The sequence below is a fragment of the Ranitomeya variabilis genome, chromosome 4 (assembly GCF_051348905.1).
Source record: "Ranitomeya variabilis isolate aRanVar5 chromosome 4, aRanVar5.hap1, whole genome shotgun sequence".
NCBI classification, from domain to species: Eukaryota; Metazoa; Chordata; class Amphibia; order Anura; family Dendrobatidae; genus Ranitomeya; species Ranitomeya variabilis.
The window spans coordinates 34,570,543-34,591,671 of record NC_135235.1 but is presented as its reverse complement, the minus strand read 5'-3'; the positions used below and the strand labels follow the sequence as shown (position 1 = coordinate 34,591,671).

The 21,129-nt window shown below is 43.1% G+C and overlaps 1 protein-coding gene across 2 annotated transcripts in view; it reads right to left on the bottom strand.

Moving 5' to 3' along the window:
• The window catches only part of GOLGA7B (golgin A7 family member B), a 211,592-nt gene that overhangs the window by 1,109 nt on the left and 189,354 nt on the right, over positions 1–21,129 (bottom strand). For both annotated transcript variants that reach the window (XM_077258317.1, XM_077258316.1), the window contains exons 3-4: positions 18,218–18,370; positions 14,243–14,344 (exon numbers count right to left, since the gene is read on the bottom strand). In XM_077258317.1, the coding sequence (XP_077114432.1) occupies positions 14,243–14,344; positions 18,218–18,370 (255 nt within the window). The remainder of the gene's footprint in view (positions 1–14,242; positions 14,345–18,217; positions 18,371–21,129) is intronic.

Here is a 21,129-nt window from a genome sequence, read left to right as displayed (position 1 = left end):
AGGTAGGTACAGTGGTTTGTGAAAGTATTCACCCCCTTGGCATTTTCTGTGTTTTGCCACCTCACAACCTGGAATGTAATTGTGTTTTTTTTTTTAGTTTTTGCATCAGTTCACGTAAAGAACATGCCTACAACTGTGGACATTTGGTTTTCTTTTTTTTTTGTTAAGCAAACAACAAATAGGACAAAATAACTGAAAACTTCAGTGTGCATAACTATTCACCCCCCTAAAGTCAGTACTTTGTAGAGCCTCATTTTGAAGCAATTACAGCTGCAGGTCGCTTTGGATAAATCTCTATAAGTTTTCCACTGGGATTTTTGCCCATTCCTCAAGGCAAAATTGCTGCAGCGCTTTCAAATTGAATATGCTCCTCTGGTGAACAGCAATCTTCAAGTTTGCCCACAGATTCTCAATTGGATTTAGGTCTGGGCTTTGACTAGGCCACTCCAAAACATTTACACATTTCCCCTTAAACCACTTGACTGGTACTTTAGCAGTATGCCTTGGGTCATTGTATTGTTGGAAGGTGAACTTCCATCCCAGTCTCAAATCACTGACAAACAGGTTTTGCTCAAGAATATCCCTGTGTTTCACACCATCCATCTTCCCCTAGACTCTGACCATTTTTTCTGTCCCTGCTGCTGAAAAGCATCCCCAGTGATTGATGCTGCCACCACCAGGTTTTACTGTGGGGATGGTGTTCTTGGAGAGATGAGCTGTGTTGGTTTTGAGCCATACGTAGCATTTACTTTGGAGGCCAAAAAGATCCATTTTGGTTTCCTCTGACAGCACCTTCCTCCATACATTTGTGGAGTCTTCCACATGTATTTTGTCAAGCTCAAAACAAGCCTTACAATTTTTGTAAGTAAAGGCTTTTCTCTGCCCATTCTTCCATCAACGCCACCTCTATGAAGTTTACGGCTTAGGCCGGGGTCACACTTGCGTGTGCAATGCGAGATACTCATGCGAGTCTCTCGCATCAATACCCAGCACTGCCGCCGGCACTCGGGACCGAAGTGTGTGGATGCATAGAAATACATGCAGCTGAATGCTCAGGTCATGAGTGCCGGCGGCAGTTCCGGGTATTGATGCGCAAGTTTCTCGCATTGCACATGCAAGTGTGACCCTGGCCTTATTGTGGTCGTATGGACAGATACCCCATTCTCTGCTTAGGAACTCTGCAGCTCCTTCAGGGTTACCTTTAGTCTCTGTTCTGTCTCAGATTAATGCCCTCCTTGCCCAGGCTGAGCGTTTTGGTGGGCAGTCCTCTCTTGGCATGTTTGTTGTGATATCATATTCTTTCCATTTGCGGATAATGGGTTTGATGGTGCTCCGTGTGGGGGAAGGGGGGCTTACCAGAGATTGGGAATTTTTTTTTTTCTTTTAAATAACCCAACCCCAACTTGCATGTCAACATTTTTTTCCATTACTTGTTTGAAGATCTATTTGGTCTTCATGGTGTTTGGTTAGTGGGGCCTCTTGTTAATGGTGTTGCAGCCTCTTTGGCCTTTCAGAAAAAGGCAGAGTGTATATACTGACAGACATGACACTTAGATTGCACACGGGGGGACTTCCCTTCATTAAGCATGCAACTTAGGGCAGAGACAGACTACGGTATATCTCATGTGATAATCGCATCGTAAACCTCTAAACCTCGTACTGGCTGTTGGCTCTCCTGACCTGAGCTTGACAGCTGCATAGAAGCACATCATACCGTCTTGTTCAGGTCAGGAGAGGTGCCGGCCAGTGCGTGCAGTGCGATACGATCCTCGCACAAGTTATGTGGCAGTGTGACTCAGCCCTTATGAAGATAATTGCTTGCACCAGAAAATGCTATGGGCTTCATCACAAAAAGGGGTGAATAAATATGCACATGCCAATTTTTAGTGATTTGAGCCCATAAATTTAATTTACGCCTATATTTTTGTCACTTCACCAACTTAGACTATTTAGTGCTGATGCTGATGCACATATACAGTAAATCGGACTACAAAACTATTTAAACATAGGTTGTAATGTAACAAAATAAGTAAAAAGCCAAGGAGGTGAATACTTTTGGAAGCCACTGTAGGAAGCAGCTCACAGGGCTTGTCTTGGACTACTGATATAGTCACTGGACCAAGGACCAGAAGTCGATTTGCACATCTCTACACAACATGCAGTTCGGTTTGGGGGACTATCGTCTACGCAACATCGAAACTGTGGGCAAATATGCTAACACACCGTTGTGTGACAAAATGGCACTCAAGCCTCTGAAGGCACCTGGGCTACCTCTGCATCCTTATTTTTACTCCTAGTCATTCCTTCTGTAGAAAGTTACATTATTAATGCCATTCTTACCATTTGGAAGGAAGCCACTCAACAATTTTCAACGTCCAAGGTACAAAATAACATGCAGAATATTAAAAAGATTGGAGGAAATATGTATAAAATGATTACTTTGGAAACCATGCCTTATACAGAGAGCTATGAGTAAGGGCTGATAAACATATGCTGAGATTACACATTCATCCTCAAGACCTGTTTGTAATTGAAACAATGGAGAGATATTGAATATTCACATGCGCTTCCAAGTACGAGATGGAAACCGAACAACAAATAGCAACCGAAAAGCAATAAAAGTTCACTGCGAGTTCATCCATCAATTAGGAGAGGGCCTAGGAGCTCTGGAGGGCTGAGCCCAGCGCCGGCTTATCGGGGTTCCTTATCTCAGTTTTATTAGGAATTAGAACACTGGAGTAAACAGATTTAAGGAGAGATCATGTTATTAAGGAGCATTTCCGATAGAAATTACCTAAAAATACACCTGAACGTCTTCGTAATTGAAACCTTTTAATATTATGTGTAATCCTTGGTCTCCACTAAAGCTAGCCATACATACGAGATATCTCTCCCTATACACAGTTCTTTGTCTTGCTGGAATGTTCATATGTTTTTAATGGGGATAGCAGGGAAAGTCACTGCCAGCCATGAGAAGAGGGGTCCCATATCTCCAGTTTGCATGGCGCGGTGGTCATACATGTGCACAAATATCATTCTTATAGGTATTGAGTGGAGCAGTAATGCACTTGTGACCACTGCTCAATTCAAATAGGAGACAAAGGGCCCCTGTTTTCGTGATCAGTAGAGGCCCCCAATGACTTTTACATTTGTCACCTGTCCTGTAGATGGGTGCTAAATGGTTTTCATGGGCCAACCGATTTAAATACCACTTCAGAACCTGTGAGGCAGTGACTGGGGTCATATGCGAGAGTCGCTGTGTGTACCACAGGATGCATAAAGAAGCATATTGAGGCCGTGGGAGTGCATTGCAGTCACAGGCATAGCTGTGATTGCAATGCAGAATAAAAGCGAGTGTTGGTCTTGGACAAGCGATTTGTCCAAGGCAGATGAGAAAAACCTGACATGGGCTTTTATTTTTTGAAACGGACTACAGGGAGGTAGCGGGGCGGTCCATTTTCTCCTCCGGCCCGGGTTTTCCATGTGGCCTACGGTCACAGGTTCTTTGTAAAAACCCCTGCAGCAGATAGTTGGGTGTGTCAGTGTGGAGACTCCACAAGGTGCAGAGCAGACGGCTCTGCAAAAGCTCAGCCCATGGGAGTTAACACAGAGTCAAGAGGAGCAAACTCCTGGCACCCCACATCATAATACGTTGGTGCAGTCGCCCTCGGTAACAGGATGTATTTATGGACTGTCTTGTTTCCCGGTTGCGATCCGGAGGATACCGTTTGTTTTGTTTGTAAGTTTTGGACATTAAAACTACGTTTACTTTAAACTTTCCTGGGTCACTGGCTCATCACTGCACAGTGAGGACACTGCTGCACTACAGACCCCCATACACATTATACTAAAGTCAGCTGAAACACCGATATCAATGGTTCGGCAGAAAGTCTTTTGTGTATGGGGGCGTTGGCCAGAAAGAGATGTCGATCACATGTGGCCGATTTCGACTGTTGATTGCATTTTTCTTCCTGAAATAAGCTATTGGCCAATATGTCAGTTGTCAACTTTCTCAGAGAGCACTGGAGCGCTCGCCTGAAGAGTTTGACTGCCATAAAGCCCCATCTTGAATGGCGCAGACTTACACGTTTAACTTCCACTCATAGTTAGTGTTGAGCATTCCGATACTTAGCGGTATCGGAATTCCGATACCGAGATCCGATACTTGCCGCGTATCGGATACCGGAATCGGAAGTTCCCAGGATTCAAACTGCACAAATTTGCACGAAATCAGCCAATGAGAATGATTCCAAGTGTGGGCACATCCTGTTCAGCATGGAGGGCATGAAACTACTGGCAAGGCTGTGATTGGCTGCTGAAATTATGTCATGATGCAGTTTAAAAGTCGCTGGCGCCATTTTTTGCTCACTCTGCTGTGAATTCAGTTAGTGACAGGACGCTGTTTGTTCTATCCTTCTAACAGGACAGGGGTTCGTTTCAAGCATTAAAAGGTTAACTATTATTATAGTTCTGGTTTTGTTGTGTTATAGCACCACCCAGTGGTGGATAAATTTATAACCTGTGTTTTCCATGAATAATAGAGTGTTGCATTGTGGGTTTCAGCAAAGCATCATGGGATTGGGAAATTCCCCAGCCTTTTCTCTTGTATTTCCTGTTCACTCTGTTATTCAGCTGTGTTGGAACTACTTCATTTACCTGCCACCCTGGTTAGTTTATCCGGTAAGATTGCTATCCTTGTTTTTGTAATATATTGTTCTATAGAATGTGATTACTGTATAGCAATTAGTACCTGGGAAATCTATTATCTGTGAGTTACTGTATGTAGCTGCATGTAGAAGTTGCATCATCCTGTATGCTTTCCCCGTTAGTTATAGTATCAGTTGTGCTGTTATGTGCCCAATACTTACTCAAATCATTTGTATTCTTATAGTTTTACCGCATTTCAATACCTGTTACCAATAAACAAGTTAGACTACAGAAAACAGTCTGCTTACTTTGGAAGACAGAAGTGGTTTATGCTGTATGTTGGATCACACACCGTATCAACGTGTATGAAGACAGAACAGTAAAACGGGTGCTTAATACCAGCGGAGGCTAGTAAAACGGAAGCTAGGCGCCGGGATTACAGTAAAGGGAGGCTAGACGCCAGCGATAGCAAATAACTCTTACGAGCCGCTTGTACCATACCGCACTGCCTGCAGATACCGCAGCGGCCGCTATACAGTCACAAGTACCGAGAGTGCAGCCCACCAAGCATGACACGTCTCAGTCCACGCTGAAGTCATTCCTACCCGCTCTGAGACATCCTACAGCCTGCAAACGGACACAAAATGTCTGCAAGTCGAGCATCTTCACTCAGGACGAGGTCCCAAACAAGCCGCTCTAGCAAGTCTTCCTCGAAAAGGTCTGTCACCCTCGCCCGAGCAGAAGCTGAGGCGGCGAAAGTAAGATCCTCCTTCGCTGCACAAGAGATGCAGTTAAAGCTAAGACAAGCAGACCAAGAAGTAGAAAGCGCCCGCCTGCAAGCAGAGCAAGAAGCAGAAAGAGCCCGCCTGCAAGCAGAGCAAGAAGCAGAAAGAGCCCGCCTGCAAGCAGAGCTAGAAGCAGAAAGAGCCCGCCAAGAAGCAGAAAGAGCCCGCCTGCGAGCAGAGCAAGAAGCAGATAGAGCCCGCCTGCAAGCGACCTTAGAAAGGCTTTCCGCTGAAAAAGAAGCAGCAGCCGCAATAGCCAAAGCTGAGTTTTTAGAAGCCGTGGAGTTTCCTGAATCCGAGCGAGGCAGCGACATACGCGGACCAGACCTTGATCATCAGGACCCTGCTCAACGCGTCTCAGAATATGTCCGCCAACATCCCAAAGTGGAAGACTACTCTGATCCGTTACGCCAACCAGCCTATACAGATTACCAGAGATCCTTCCTCCAAACACCGTACTGGAAGCAGGAAAGTATACTGCGAAACGACATTGATCACCACTACCGTCCTACGGAACAGAAGGTACGGCTTCCGCCCAGACTGACAGGGACACCCTTCGCCACTGAACGGGTTTATACAGACTTTCCTATGCCAGAAGCTCCTACCAGGTATGAGGATGCACCACAAACACCGCATAACAGCACACCAGCTCACGTCGGCACAGACTCAGCCACTATGAACTTTGCAAGGTTCTTTACCCGCCGGGAGCTGGTGACCAAGGGACTTGTAAAGTTCACTGATCGAGCTGAAAGCTACAGAGCATGGCGAGCTTCTTTTCAGAATGCCATCAGAGACTTGCATCTTTCCAGTAGTGAAGAGTTAGATCTGTTGGTTAAGTGGCTTGGGAGCGAGTCAGCTGAACATGCCAAAAGAATCAGGAACATTAACATAAAGTACCCACACACAGGACTTCGTATGGTGTGGGAGAGACTCGAAGAATGTTATGGGTCAATAGAAGCTATAGAAAATGCTTTGTATAAAAGAATTGATGATTTCCCCAAGATAGCAAATAAGGGTTATCAAAAGCTCAGGGAACTGAGCGACTTGTTAATGGAGGTACATGCTGCTCAGGCAGAAGGTGATCTACCAGGGTTGGCATTCCTGGACACTGCCAGAGGTGTCAACCCGATTGTCCAAAAGCTCCCTTACAACTTACAAGAAAAGTGGGTCAGTCACGGGTCCCGTTACAAACAGGCTCATAAGGTACCATTTCCTCCCTTTGGGGTGTTTGTAGACTTTGTTGCTCAGCAGGCTAAAGTTAGAAATGACCCTAGTTTCGATTTCACTATGTCATGTACCACTGCCTCTGGTGTAAAACCCAGTAAAACACCAGTGGCAGTCCACAAAACTAATGTTACCTCCACAGGTTTTCCTTACAGAGCAAGTAAGTCCTCTCCAGAAGAGGACACACCGCAGGATCTCAGCAAATACTGCCCCCTACACAAGAAACCTCATCCTCTCCTAAAATGTAGAGCCTTCAGGGAGAAGTCTCTAGAAGACCGTAAGAGTTTCCTAAAGGAAAACAAGATATGCTTCAGATGCTGCGCGACAACCTCACACTTCGCCAAGAACTGTGAAACCAGTGTGAAATGCACAGAATGTAGTAGTGTGGAGCACAACACGGCCTTACATCCTGGACCACCCTCAGGGGTATCGTCACGAGTAGAAGAGTCTGCCGAAAAACAGACGGACCCCGACGTGGACACCCCAGTGGTCACTTCTCGGTGCACAGAAATCTGCAAGGAACTCGTAGCAGGAAGATCCTGCTCAAAGATCTGTCTTGTCAGAGTATTCCCAGCGAGCCAACGGGATAAGGCGATCAAGGTATATGCAATCTTGGATGATCAGAGCAACAGGTCTCTAGCTAAATCCTTTCTCTTTGACACCTTCAACATTGCTGGTCCCGGCTCTCCGTACTCCTTGAAGACATGTGCAGGTACTGTCGAGACGGCGGGGAGGAGAGCAACTGGATTCAAAGTAGAGTCTATAGACGGTCAAACCTGCTTATCCTTGCCATCAATACTGGAGTGCAACCAGATTCCAGACAACAGGTCTGAGATACCTACACCAGAGGTAGCAGCTCATCACACCCACTTGAGATGTATAGCTCACCTGATACCAGAGCTCGACCAAGGAGCTCCTATCGTCTTACTTCTCGGAAGAGACATACTACGGGTCCACAAGGCTAGAGGACAGATCAACGGCCCACAAAACGCCCCATATGCTCAGAGACTTGACCTAGGATGGGTCATTGTGGGAGATGTCTGTTTGGGTGGAGCACACAGGCCGACATCAGTCAACAGCATGCTCACCAATACCCTTGAGAATGGACGCCAGTCTCTCTTCCAGCCATGCGAGAGTAGTTTCCTGATTAAAGAATTGCCACACCACACCCCTCCACCTTGTCCGTTAGCTGATCCTTCCTGTGAAGACCATGCATGCGACGGTGAGCAAGATCATATAGGGTGCACAGTTTTCCACAGGAAAAGAGAAGACAACCAGGTAGCAATGTCCATAGAGGACAGACTGTTCTTGGACATCATGGAGCGAGAGATAGTAAGAGATGAATCAAAGAGTTGGGTCGCACCTTTACCATTCAAACCACAGAGGCAACGCTTACCCAACAACAGAGAACTTGTCTACAGTCGATTTGTTTCCCTTACGCGCAAACTGCAGAAGGCACCAGAAACAAAACAACACTTCTTTACCTTCATGGAGAGAATATTCCAGAGTGGCCACGCGGAAATTGCACCTGTACTTCAAGATTCCGAGGAATGTTGGTACTTACCTATTTTCGGCGTGTATCATCCGAAGAAACCAGGTCAGATAAGAGTGGTATTTGACTCAAGTGCCAGATACGAAGGGGTTTCTTTAAACAACGTCTTCCTGTCTTGCCCAGACCTCAACAACAGACTTCTGGGAGTACTTCTTCGTTTCCGCAAAGATGCAGTAGCATTTATGGCCGACATACAACAGATGTTTCACTGCTTCCTTGTTAAAGAAGAACACAGAAACTACTTGAGGTTCTTCTGGTACCGCAATAATGACCCCTACAAGGACATCGTGGAATATCGTATGAAGGTTCACATCTTCGGGAACAGCCCTTCCCCTGCTGTTGCTATCTATGGCCTTAGACATTCAGCCAGAGAAGGTGAAGCGAAATATGGATCGGATGTAAGATCTTTCGTGGAAAAGGATTTCTACGTAGATGACTGCCTGAAATCCACACCCACAGAGGAGTCGGCAGTCAGTCTCCTGAAAAGGGCACAAGAAATGCTCGCTTCATCCAATTTGAGGTTGCACAAAATTGCTTCCAACAGCCAGAAACTAATGGCAGCCTTTCCCTCTCAAGATTACTCAACCGATTTAAAAGACTTGGATTTAAGCACGGACTCCCTTCCCATGCAGCCTGGGTCTACTCTGGGATTTGAAAAAGGATGCATTCACCTTCCAGATCAGTGAAGAAGAGAAACCCTTCACGCGTAGAGGCGTCCTGTCCATTGTGAACAGCTTGTACGATCCTCTGGGATTTGTAACCCCTGTAACTATCCAAGGTAAAATGATGTTGAGAGACTTCACCCAAGAGACATCCGATTGGGATGATCCGCTTCCCAGCGATAAAAAAGAATTGTGGGAAAGATGGAAACATTCTTTAGAAGCCCTGTCAAGTCTCTACGTGGCACGACCATATGCTCCTGTGCCTTCATCAGAAATCAAGGTGCAAAGGCTTTGTATCTTTTGCGATGCTTCAACCAAGGCAATTGCAGCAGTGGCGTATTTGAAAACAACTGACATCAATGAACAATGCCACGTAAGGCTTGTTATGAGCCGGACAAAATTGGCCCCACTCCGTGAACACACAGTACCCAGACTGGAACTCTGTGCAGCTGTGCTGGCAGTAGAGTTAGCTGAGCTTATCTCGACAGAAATGGACCTGGAAATCAAAGGAGTCGAGTTTTACACCGACAGCAAGGTAGTGCTGGGGTACATCTGCAATGAAACTCGTCGCTTCTATGTCTATGTCAGCAATCGGGTGCTAAGGATCAGGAGATCCACCGAACCTAAACAGTGGCACTATGTGTCCACGCACCACAATCCGGCGGACCACGCAACCAGATCCGTTGAAGCAAGACAACTTAAGGACACAACCTGGTTCACCGGCCCTACATTCTTATACCGTTCGACGCCATATGTGGACGAGTCAAACATCTTTGAATTGGTGGATCCAGAGGCAGATGAGGAAATCCGCCCTCAGGTATCCGTTCTACGTACGGTGACTAAAGACAATCACCTCAAATCCCACCGCTTCAACAGGTTCTCAACTTGGGACTCACTTGTTCGTGCCCTCGTTTGTTTAATTCATGTGGCTCAATCCTACAAGTCAACGTCACCCGCCATCCAGAAACCTTGCAAAGGTTGGCACCACTGCAAGTGTGCCTTTACCGTTCCAAGCATGGAAAATGCCAAGAACGTTATAATTCGTACCATACAACGTGAATGTTACGCCAAAGAAATAGATAACCTTAATAAAAGCCAACCTGTTTCCAGAGATAGTGTCTTGAGGAAGCTTGATCCAATCATTGACCAGGATGGGCTGTTAAGAATTGGAGGTCGTCTTCAAGAAGCTGAAGTGGAATTCGGGGAGAAACACCCTATAATAATTCCTGGACATCATCATGTCACGACCCTGCTTGTGCAACACCACCACGTCTTGGTGAAACATCAGGGACGGCTGTTTACTGAAGGAAATCTACGAACTGCTGGACTATGGATAGTCGGAGCAAAACGATGCGTGAGTAAACTCATTTACAATTGTGTGATTTGTCGCAAACTCCGTGGCGGACTCAAAAGCCGAAGATGGCCAATCTCCCACCAGACAGACTTAGTACAGAACCTCCCTTTACCAACGTCGGACTGGACGTATTCGGGCCATGGTCTGTGGTTGCACGGAACACTAGAAGAGTCCAGGCCAATGCCAAACGCTGGGCTGTTATGTTCACCTGTATGTCCATTAGAGCAGTCCACATTGAAGTAATTGAGTCCATGGACACTTCAGGGTTTATAAATGCACTCCGACGTTTCATTGCCATCAGAGGTCCCGTGAAGCATATACGCTCCGATAGAGGTACCAACTTTGTAGGAGCAGTGAAAGAACTTCAAATTCCTTCCAACCTAGACACCACCGGTGTGGAAAGATACCTTAGTGAGCAGGGATGTACCTGGACTTTCAATCTACCACACTCTTCTCACATGGGAGGCGCTTGGGAGAGGATGATAGGAATAGCACGCAGAATCCTTGACTCCATTTTCTTGCAAGCAGGTAGTGCAAGACTCACACATGAAAGTTTGACCACATTCCTAGCAGAAGTTTTGGCCATCATTAATGCCAGACCATTGACTTCACTTTCTAGTGACTCTGAGGATCCGACCATTCTCACTCCTGCCATGTTACTTACTCAGAAGGCCAGCGTTCTCAGCGCTCCACCTGGAGAATTTAGCAACAAGGACCTCTACAGACGACAGTGGAGACAAGTCCAAAGTCTCTCCAATACCTTCTGGGACAGATGGAGGAAGCAGTACCTCTCCACCTTACAACCAAGGAGGAAGTGGCAGACCGACAAACCAAACATCAAAACCGGTGATGTCGTTCTCATGAAAGACAGCCAGTCACACCGTAATGAGTGGCCACTAGGCCTCATCACTAAAGTATTCCCAAGCAAAGATGGGAAGATCCGTAAGGTCGAGGTCAAAGTAGGCAAATCTGGGGAAAGCAAACTATTCCTCAGACCAATGGCGGAACTTGTCTTACTGTTTTCGCCAAAAGAACCTGTAGGTGGCATCGGTTGATGCCAAGCGGGGAGTGTTCTGTCCTTCTAACAGGACAGGGGTTCGTTTCAAGCATTAAAAGGTTAACTATTATTATAGTTCTGGTTTTGTTGTGTTATAGCACCACCCAGTGGTGGATAAATTTATAACCTGTGTTTTCCATGAATAATAGAGTGTTGCATTGTGGGTTTCAGCAAAGCATCATGGGATTGGGAAATTACCCAGCCTTTTCTCTTGTATTTCCTGTTCACTCTGTTATTCAGCTGTGTTGGAACTACTTCATTTACCTGCCACCCTGGTTAGTTTATCCGGTAAGATTGCTATCCTTGTTTTTGTAATATATTGTTCTATAGAATGTGATTACTGTATAGCAACTAGTACCCGGGAAATCTATTATCTGTGAGTTACTGTATGTAGCTGCATGTAGAAGTTGCATCATCCTGTATGCTTTCCCCGTTAGTTATAGTATCAGTTGTGCTGTTATGTGCCCAATACTTACTCAAATCATTTGTATTCTTATAGTTTTACCGCATTTCAATACCTGTTACCAATAAACAAGTTAGACTACAGAAAACAGTCTGCTTACTTTGGAAGACAGAAGTGGTTTATGCTGTATGTTGGATCACACACCGTATCAACGTGTATGAAGACAGAACACTGTTTGCTGACTGAGGGCCAGTTTAGAGATAGCGATTTGCTTCTTTGTGCTTTTCCAAGGCTAATTTAGCAACCGCTGTGTTCACCTACTAATCACCTTGCTTTTGCCTTGTAGCGCTGTTTTCACAGCGATCTGCAAGGTCTGTGTGTGTGTGTGTGTGTGTGAGTGCAGCCCACTCTCTAGTCTGAGTGCAGCCACATAGGCCATCCATAGATGGTTGTATTCAGTTCAGGGAGGGTGGTTCATTGCCTCATACTGTTCTTTTTTTTTTTTTTCAAGTAGTGTAGTCTGCTGCTCATTTTTTCTAATAATTCCTATTAGTGTCTTTCCACCCGTCTCCAGCTAACTTGTGGAAAAACACTACATAGGAGGTTTTTTGGGCCTTGCAGCGCCGTTTACGGCTGTCTGCACGGTCTCCGTGTGACTGCAGCTCGCCCTGTAGTCTGTGAGCAGCCATAGCCTGGTTGTCTCCAGCTCAGGGTTGTTCACTGCGTCATACCGCAAAATCAATTTTCCTTTTGTTTTAAGTAGTGCAGGCTGCTGCACATTTTTTCCAAAAATTCCTATTAGTGTCTTTCCACCCGTATCCAGCTAACTTGTGGAAAAACACTACATAGGATAACGTAGAGGAGGGTTTTTGGGCCTTGCAGCGCCGTTTACCGCTGTCTGCACGGTCTCCGTGTGACTGCAGCTCTCTCTGTTGTCAGTTCAGCCCCCAAAAAATAAATAAATAATAAAGTTCACCAAACACACCAGTTACACCACTTTACATTTGTGTAGGCCACATTAGCTCATATTAAAGTCTAGTCCACACTTTAGAAAATTAGTGTTTCCTATACCTGTTAGGACTCGGAGCTGTTCAGGAATAAGCACACAAAGCCGTTAGTACTTTTCTGCTTATCTTTATCAGTCAACCAAGACTGTATAAGGTGATTACTCTATGAAAAACACCGGCCATGATGAATTGGAGCCACGATGCGTCATCCACAGAGTAAGGGTGTGTACGTATGTGCATGTAACGATTAAAAAAAATAAAATAAAAATGAAAAAAGTCACACTTAGAATAGAATATACAGTATTTCTATACCATACACGAGACACTGATGCAATTTTGTATTGTTGCTCTAATATTTGAGGACATGCACTCTTGTTTGTTACAATTATCCAAGTAACCTTATGGAAGGGCTTATTGAAGGGTTTGTTTAGCACTAAAATACTGATGACGTTTTTTTAGGATACATCATCGATCTCAGATTGTTGGGGGTCCGGCGTCCCTGACCAAGGAACTGTAACAAGGACCGGAAGCTGCCAGAAGTACACAGTGTAGAAATCCAGAACAGCGATACAAGAGAAAACTAGCTCGCCCCTATGAAGGCTTCTGTGTAGTTCTTGACATGGAGAAAGCCATTTCTGCCTTTCCAGAGAAAAGGCTAAACTTTTTTCCAACTTCATTAAAGAGTGACAACTTCAAGTACCGTATATCCAAATAATTTTCCTTTTCCTGCACATTTCAGACCATACGTAGTCCCTATTCATGGATTATCTATGAAAAAGGACTAAGTATGGCCTGAAAAGCAGAGATAAAAGGAAAAAAAAATGTGGATATACTTGAAGAGGTCACACTCTTAATAAGATGGAATAAAGCTTAGCATTTTAACCGGAAAAACAGACAAAACCAGAATACCTTTGCTCTGTGCACAGTCTAATAGCTATTCTGGGGTACTGTAGCTCCAATCTCATTTATTGTGCCCACCCCACAGTGTACGAAGCTGAGACGTTCTGGTCACATATGTATGTGCAGCAGCCACAGGATCTGCAAACAACCAATCGCAGTGGAGTCAAACTGCATTTTCCTATACACACAGCCACTGCAAAAAAATATACCATGTGGCATGCCTTTTTTTTGTAGTGGTGAACAGCTGCCTAGATAAGCATCTATGCGAATTGTGGACACTGTTGGGCGTATTCCCCAGAAGTATACAATACCGACAGTAGGCCCTTGCGCTATGTGCACTTTGCATTTTTGCATTTTCAATCATCCAGACCCATGCAGCTCCCCCTCCAGTGGTACCCGCATTTCCTATTGGTGTCCGTTTCATGGTGGAATTCCACCATTTGTCAAGTTCAAAATCTAATTAAAATACATATAAAATCTAACCATATAATTCAGAATTTGACATCATACAAGAATGTTGGTTTTTTTTACCTTTGAAATCCCAAAGATGTTGTATTAAATATATTGCAGGGGTGTTTGTAATAAGAGCTTAGAAATAGAGGACTTACCCAACAAAAGATCATGATAGCAGATTTATTGTGTAAAGGATACAACACGCATTCCCCGCTCTACCGGGTCAGTAATTAGGAGGCCCCTGGGAGCGTATATCTTTTCATTCTGCTCTTGGATGTATTTGGAGATTTTCTTCAACACCTTCAATATTAAAGCAGAGATTAGTCAAACAATGTAAGGTTCGGCATTTAAGACAATGGATGGGGAAAGCATCACAATGAGCCCTTGAATGGCCGATCCTGTAGGTTACCTGGGGGATGTGACACTATCTTACTGAGCAATAGCCACCCACGGAGCTTACATAAAGGCCAAGCATTTCCAGTCCAGTCATGTATTGTCCTTACATTGTATAAAGTTTAGCAGCAATGGGGTCTTAGGACATTGGGAAGGTCCTGAAGCCCCCTCCCTCATCTTGCTGCAATTCTACCTATTTAGCCAAGCATTATCAACATCTTTCTTTTGTTTTCGAGATCTGGGAACCTGTCCAGATTCCGATGTTTCCAGCGCACTTCACTGTAAAGAGCTTTTCGAGTTGTTTCTGGGAGTTTAGTCTTCAGATGGGAAACACACTTATGCCAAATTAAGAAATATAAAAATAATGCAAAAAAAAAGTACATTAAAAAAAAAAAAAAAGTTCAAAAGTTGGGGATGGGAATTTGTATCAGATATGTAGACCTTTCCTGATGATTATATTAGCAAATTTTATAAAAAGAGGTTAAGGAAAAAAAAAAAAAGGTTAGAAGAGTATAGTACATTTCTAAATTCATTTTCCGAGACCTAAAAATTGCTTTCAAATGTGCTGAGAGTTAAAAGGTCTTATGCCTGGCCATAAGCGATGCCACTGCTATGGCCAGATATTCTCTGATGTCATCACGTCATTTGCAAACAACCGGAAGCAATAGCGGGACCCTCTGAACTTTGGGGCAAGAACTGTGCCAAATTTTAAAAGGTAATTGTTAGCAAAATTCAAAGAAATTTTAAGGGTTTTCCCATTGGAAAAAATAAAGTTGGATTCAAAATGGTCCACATCAAAATGGCCACCATGGTCACCACCCATCTTGAAAAGTTTTCCCCCTCCCATATACTAATGTGCCACAAAAAAAATGTCTCTTTTCTCACTTATCAGTTACTTTTTTTTCTCTCCCTGCACTGATCATTCACTTTCAAAAACTTCTCAGTTGTGTGTACGGGTCTGTCTTCAGTGCGGGGTCAAATTACAACTGCTGCCTATAAAAGTCTATGCAGAGGGGAGAAAACGACAGAGAGAAAGAAGCAGAGGAAGAGACAAAGAAACTGCTGAGGCTCCTAGTACATAGGAGAAAACTGCTAAGAAAAAAAAAAAGTGTAGGATAAAAATCACATATTGGCCAAAATTGGTTTTAGTCCACATGACAACTTATTCTGAAAAAGTCACCTGGAATGACACATACACTTCCACCGACTACAACCTATTACTGTGGATTCAAAGAGATCCATGGCTTGTGATCATGTGAATGTTGTGAATGGATACATGTATTATAATAAATAGGACCTTTTACATCATTTGCATTGGGCCCCAGGGGCTATAGATACATTTGAACACAGATGTATGCATAAAATATGTATCCAAATAGGAAATCTAATATACATATTCAATACCCCAAGTATTATATGCAACAGTACCATAATATTTGGGATAATTTTGTAAAATTAAAATGTGATACAATTAGGAGAACTAAACATAATATCTGTGCATCAAATTCATGAGCATAATATGTCAATTTTCGGTCCAGAATACAAGGCCTTCCCTTATAGTATAAAACCAATCCTAGCCCTAGCAGAACTAATGAGGGAGGGGTTGTAAGACCATGCCCCCTTATCAAAACTTGCAACTTTTCTCAGTATCAACTGGGGCCGAAGTGGGAATAGAATCTGCTGGGAAATTAATTTCCAATGTACAAAGGTTGAGTTTGCTTTGGACAACTGCCCAGATCGACAGGGTGATTATAAAGAGATTGGGCAATTATCCCCCCCACACAAAACTTAGCCTGCTGAGTGGCTGCATGTTGAAACAACTTTTTCCCAAGCATTTGAAGAGAGGATTAAATCTGCTCACCAAGAAATAGACAGATAATAATGTGAAATACCCAGTCTGACGTGCGACTCCATCCTGCTCTCAAAAGTCTAGTTGTGTCGATCTTGGATGGAGTTCAAAGCGGTAACGCTGCACTGAGACTTGGTGACTCTTCGCAAATACAAATCCTATTTTATACCAGCCAAGCATCCTTCAGGAAAGAGTCAAAATATGACCCAATTTCCCACCAACAACTTCCTCTCCTGTAATTCGCTTTGGCTTAGAAGATTGAGAAAAAAAAAAAAGACAAAAAAAGTTGAGTCAAGAAACTTGGCAGGGCGCATGGATATTGATATGGAAAGAACATGAGAACACGCTAATCCTCCTTATCTCTAGCCCACTAGATCCAGGCTGTTGGGAGATCTTAATGTAAAAGTCTTATTGAGATGGAATAATCTAATTCTACGGAAAAGTGGAAATTAATTCACAAATTCCCATCAAAATATATCCAGGGCATGATAGAAGTTGTAGCTTTGCAGCATGGTTGGGGTCTACTGGCATACAGACAAAAGTCTGAAAAAAAAAAAGGTTTCCACTTCAGTCTTTTCTAATTCTACATCCACAGTGTTCATGCAAATTAGCTCTCCCCTAGAAGGAAATAAAACTATGTTTCTAGTATAATTTATGGAGGTAGCTACTCTGCCAGCCTTGCACGTCTGCACTGACATTGCGGGATACCCACAGTATCAGTGCAGACGCATTATCTACAGCACCCATTTGTTTTGCACAAGGTCACACAGTAGAGAAGTAAAAACTATACTGCAGGTATGTTTTTTCATGGGCTCATATACAACTGTATAAGTAGTTTAAATCATGTTCTGGGGTGACAGACTCCTAACAACATATACAGTTGTGCTCAAAGTTTACATACCCCGGCAGAATTTTTGCTTTCTTGGCCTTTGTTCAGAGAATATGAATGATAACACCAAAACTTTTTCTCCACTCATGGTTAGTGGTTGGGTGAAACCATTTATTGTCAAACTACTATGTTTTCTCTTTTGAAATTATAATGACAACCCAAAACATCCAAATGACCCTGATCAAAAAGTTCACATACCCTGGTGATTTTGGCCTGATAACATGCACAGAAGTTAACACAAATAGGTTTGAATGGCTACTAAAGGTAACATCCTCACCTGTGACCTGTTAGCTTTTATGCACACACACTGATTACAAGCAGAGTGAGTTTCTGGGATCCAGACAGACTCTTGCATCTTTCATCCAGCCACTGACAGCTCTGGATTGTGAGTCATGTGGAAAGCAAAAGTGTGTTAACGGATCTACGGGAAAAGGTAGTTGAACTGTATAAAACAGGAAAGGGATACAAAATATATCCAAGGAATTGATAATGCCAGTCAGCAGAGTTCAAACGGTGATTAACAAATGGAAAATCAGGGGCTCTGTAAAAACAAAACCACGGTCAGGTAGACCAACAAAAATGTCGTCCACAACTTTGATCAGGGTCATTTGGATGTTTTGGGATGTCATTCTGATTTAAAAAGAGAAAACACAGTAGTTTGACAACAAATTGCTTCACCCAACCACTAACCATGAGTGGAGAAAAGGTTTTGGTGTTATCATTCATCTTCTCTGAAAAAAAGCCAAGAAAGCAAAAATTCTGCTGGGGTATGTAAACTTTTGAGCACAACTGTACAGTTACATCCTTATATCATCAGGGAGGACGCTACCATAAGATTAAATAGTTAAATTCCCTCCAAGGCCCTACTAATTCTGCTAGTAGAGACTGTAAGGAATCAGTGTGGCGTGATATGGTGGTATGCGAAGTCTCAATTGGCGAGTGCAGACCAATGGAGACCATTGTGAACCAGTAAACGGAGTCGTGTCATGCCAAGACAACTAGTAAATAAAGAATAAATAAAAATATACATTTTACAATGTACCTTCTCATAGTGTGTCTCCATGCAGAGGAAGATAAAATAAGCTGTGGCACAAGCCAAGCACCCCTCGAGGTAAGAGCTGCCCCCGATTTTTTCAGCTTCCATGTAGTACATGTTAAGGGTCTTCACGGTCTCTTCAAATAATTGCTTCTCAATCTAAAAACAGAGGTCATAAAAAAAAAAAATCTTCATTATTACTGCTGATACAATTACAGAAACTTGCTTGGATAGATCAGAGAGAGAGAGTGCTCAGCATAAATTAGTACACCCCCTTTGAAAAGTAGGATTTTAATCAACATGTCACAGAATCCAAGAACAATTTCTAACATTTTTGGCAAAACTGAGCTTCATAGAATATTTTAACTCAAAACATGAAAGTAAGGTTAATAATAATAATAATAATAATAATAATAATAATATAACTTTCACAACAAAAATTTCAGTTTTCCACAAATTAGTTTGTAGAAAAATTAGTACACCCCACATCAAAAAACTAATACATCTTGTATTGTGTATGACCGCAATGATTTCTAAGGACAGCACCGACTCCTCTAGACCTGAAATGAGCCAGTTGGCGGCACATTGCGACATCTATCTTTTTCTATTCTTCAAGAACGAGCTCCTTTAGAGATTGGATGATGGATGAAGAGTGATGGCAACTTGTCTCGTCAGAATCTCCCATAGGGGTCCGGTCGGGGTCAGACCAGGAGACACTTGGCCACTGAGTCACTTTTACCCTATTCTTCTTCGGAAATGCAGCAGTGCCCTTAGATGCGCGTTTTGGATCATTGTAATGTTGGAAAAGTGCTCATCTACCGAGGGCACGGAGTGATGGTGGCTTCTTCTCTTTCACTATAGAACAGGACCTCTCTGAATCCATGATACCATCAATGACATGTAGCCCCCCCGACACCCAGCTCATGCCGCCCCACATAAGGTTCCAGGTCTCACTGCAGACACCATGCATTTTTCGAAATTCATATTTCTGTGGTTCTCCTGATGAAGAAGTCAGTATGACTTAGAAACACGTAGAGAAAAAAACTGCTTGATTCTTCACCACAACGCATCCTTGAAATCCTTCTCACCAGCAGCGCAGCATTTATCCGCTTTTTTTCCTTTACGTCACAGTACAGGAATACTAAACACTGATGTCGCAGTACAGGGATAATACACACAGTGATGTCACAGTACAGAGATAATACACACAGTGATGTCACAGTACAGGGATAATAAACAGTGATGTCATAGTACAGGGATAATACACACAGTGATGTCACAGTACAGGGATAATACACACAGTGATGTCACAATACAGGGATAATACACACAGTGATGCCACAGTACAGGGATAATAAACAGTGATGTCATAGTACAGGGATAATACACACAGTGATGTCACAGTACAGGGATAATACACACAGTGATGTCACAGTATAGGGATAATAAACACAGTGATGTCACAGTACAGGGATAATACACACAGTGATGCCACAGTACAGGGATAATAAACAGTGATGTCATAGTACAGGGATAATACACACAGTGATGTCACAGTACAGGGATAATACACACAGTGATATCACAATACAGGGATAATACACACAGTGATGCCACAGTACAGGGATAATAAACAGTGATGTCATAGTACAGGGATAATAAACAGTGATGTCATAGTACAGGGATAATACACACAGTGATGTCACAATACAGGGATAATACACACAGTGATGCCACAGTACAGGGATAATAAACAGTGATGTCATAGTACAGGGATAATACACACAGTGATGTCACAATACAGGGATAATACACACAGTGATGCCACAGTACAGGGATAATAAACAGTGATGTCATAGTACAGGGATAATACACACAGTGATGTCACAGTACAGGGATAATACACACAGTGATGTCACAGTACAGGGATAATACACAGTGATGTCATAGTACAGAGATAAACACAGTGATGTCACAGTACAGAGATAATACACACAGTGATGTCACAGTACAGGGATAATACACACAGTGATGTCACAGTACAGGGATAATACACACAGTGATGTCACAGTACAGGGATAATACACACAGTGATGTCACAGTACAGGGATAATACACACAGTGATGTCACAGTACAGGGATAATCAACAGTGATGTCATAGTACAGGGATAATACACACAGTGATATCACTGTTTATTATCCCTGTACTGTGACGTCATAGTACAGGGATAATACACACAGTGATGTCACAGTACAGGGATAATACACACAGTGATGTCACAGTACAGAGATAATACACACAGTGATGTCACAGTACAGGGATAATACACACAGTGATGTCACAGTACAGGGATAATACACACAGTGATGTCACAGTACAGGGATAATACACACAGTGATGTCACAGTACAAACATCATAAAGACAGCGATAACAAAAACACAGTGATGTCACAGTAAAAAGAACACACGAGTGAGATAACGCACACAATTACGCACACAATTAAGTTACAACACAAATAATTTGCCCATTGTACTGTACATTATCCTTGTACTATAACTTCAATGTCATGTCTATACCACAAAAATAATTCACATGAAACGTTACCAAGCTCAGTACAACATTGCAGCAGAGGGGAAAATGCTAGATATCACATCACAAACAGCAGGAGCAACTATGGTTTTGACCATTCTAAAACAGATGACGGCATATCCTGTAATATCAGACTTGTATATGACATAATTGGGTCCTATTCTATATACAATATATAAATTTTTCCTCCTAATTCCCTAATATTCTTTAAAACCCAGAGTGCATGCCAAATTTATATTAGATTTATGCCACAATGTAGAATATCCGTAATTTATTACGACATGCCATCTTTTTCTGTTTCAAGAGCTATTTCTCTCTGCACATTT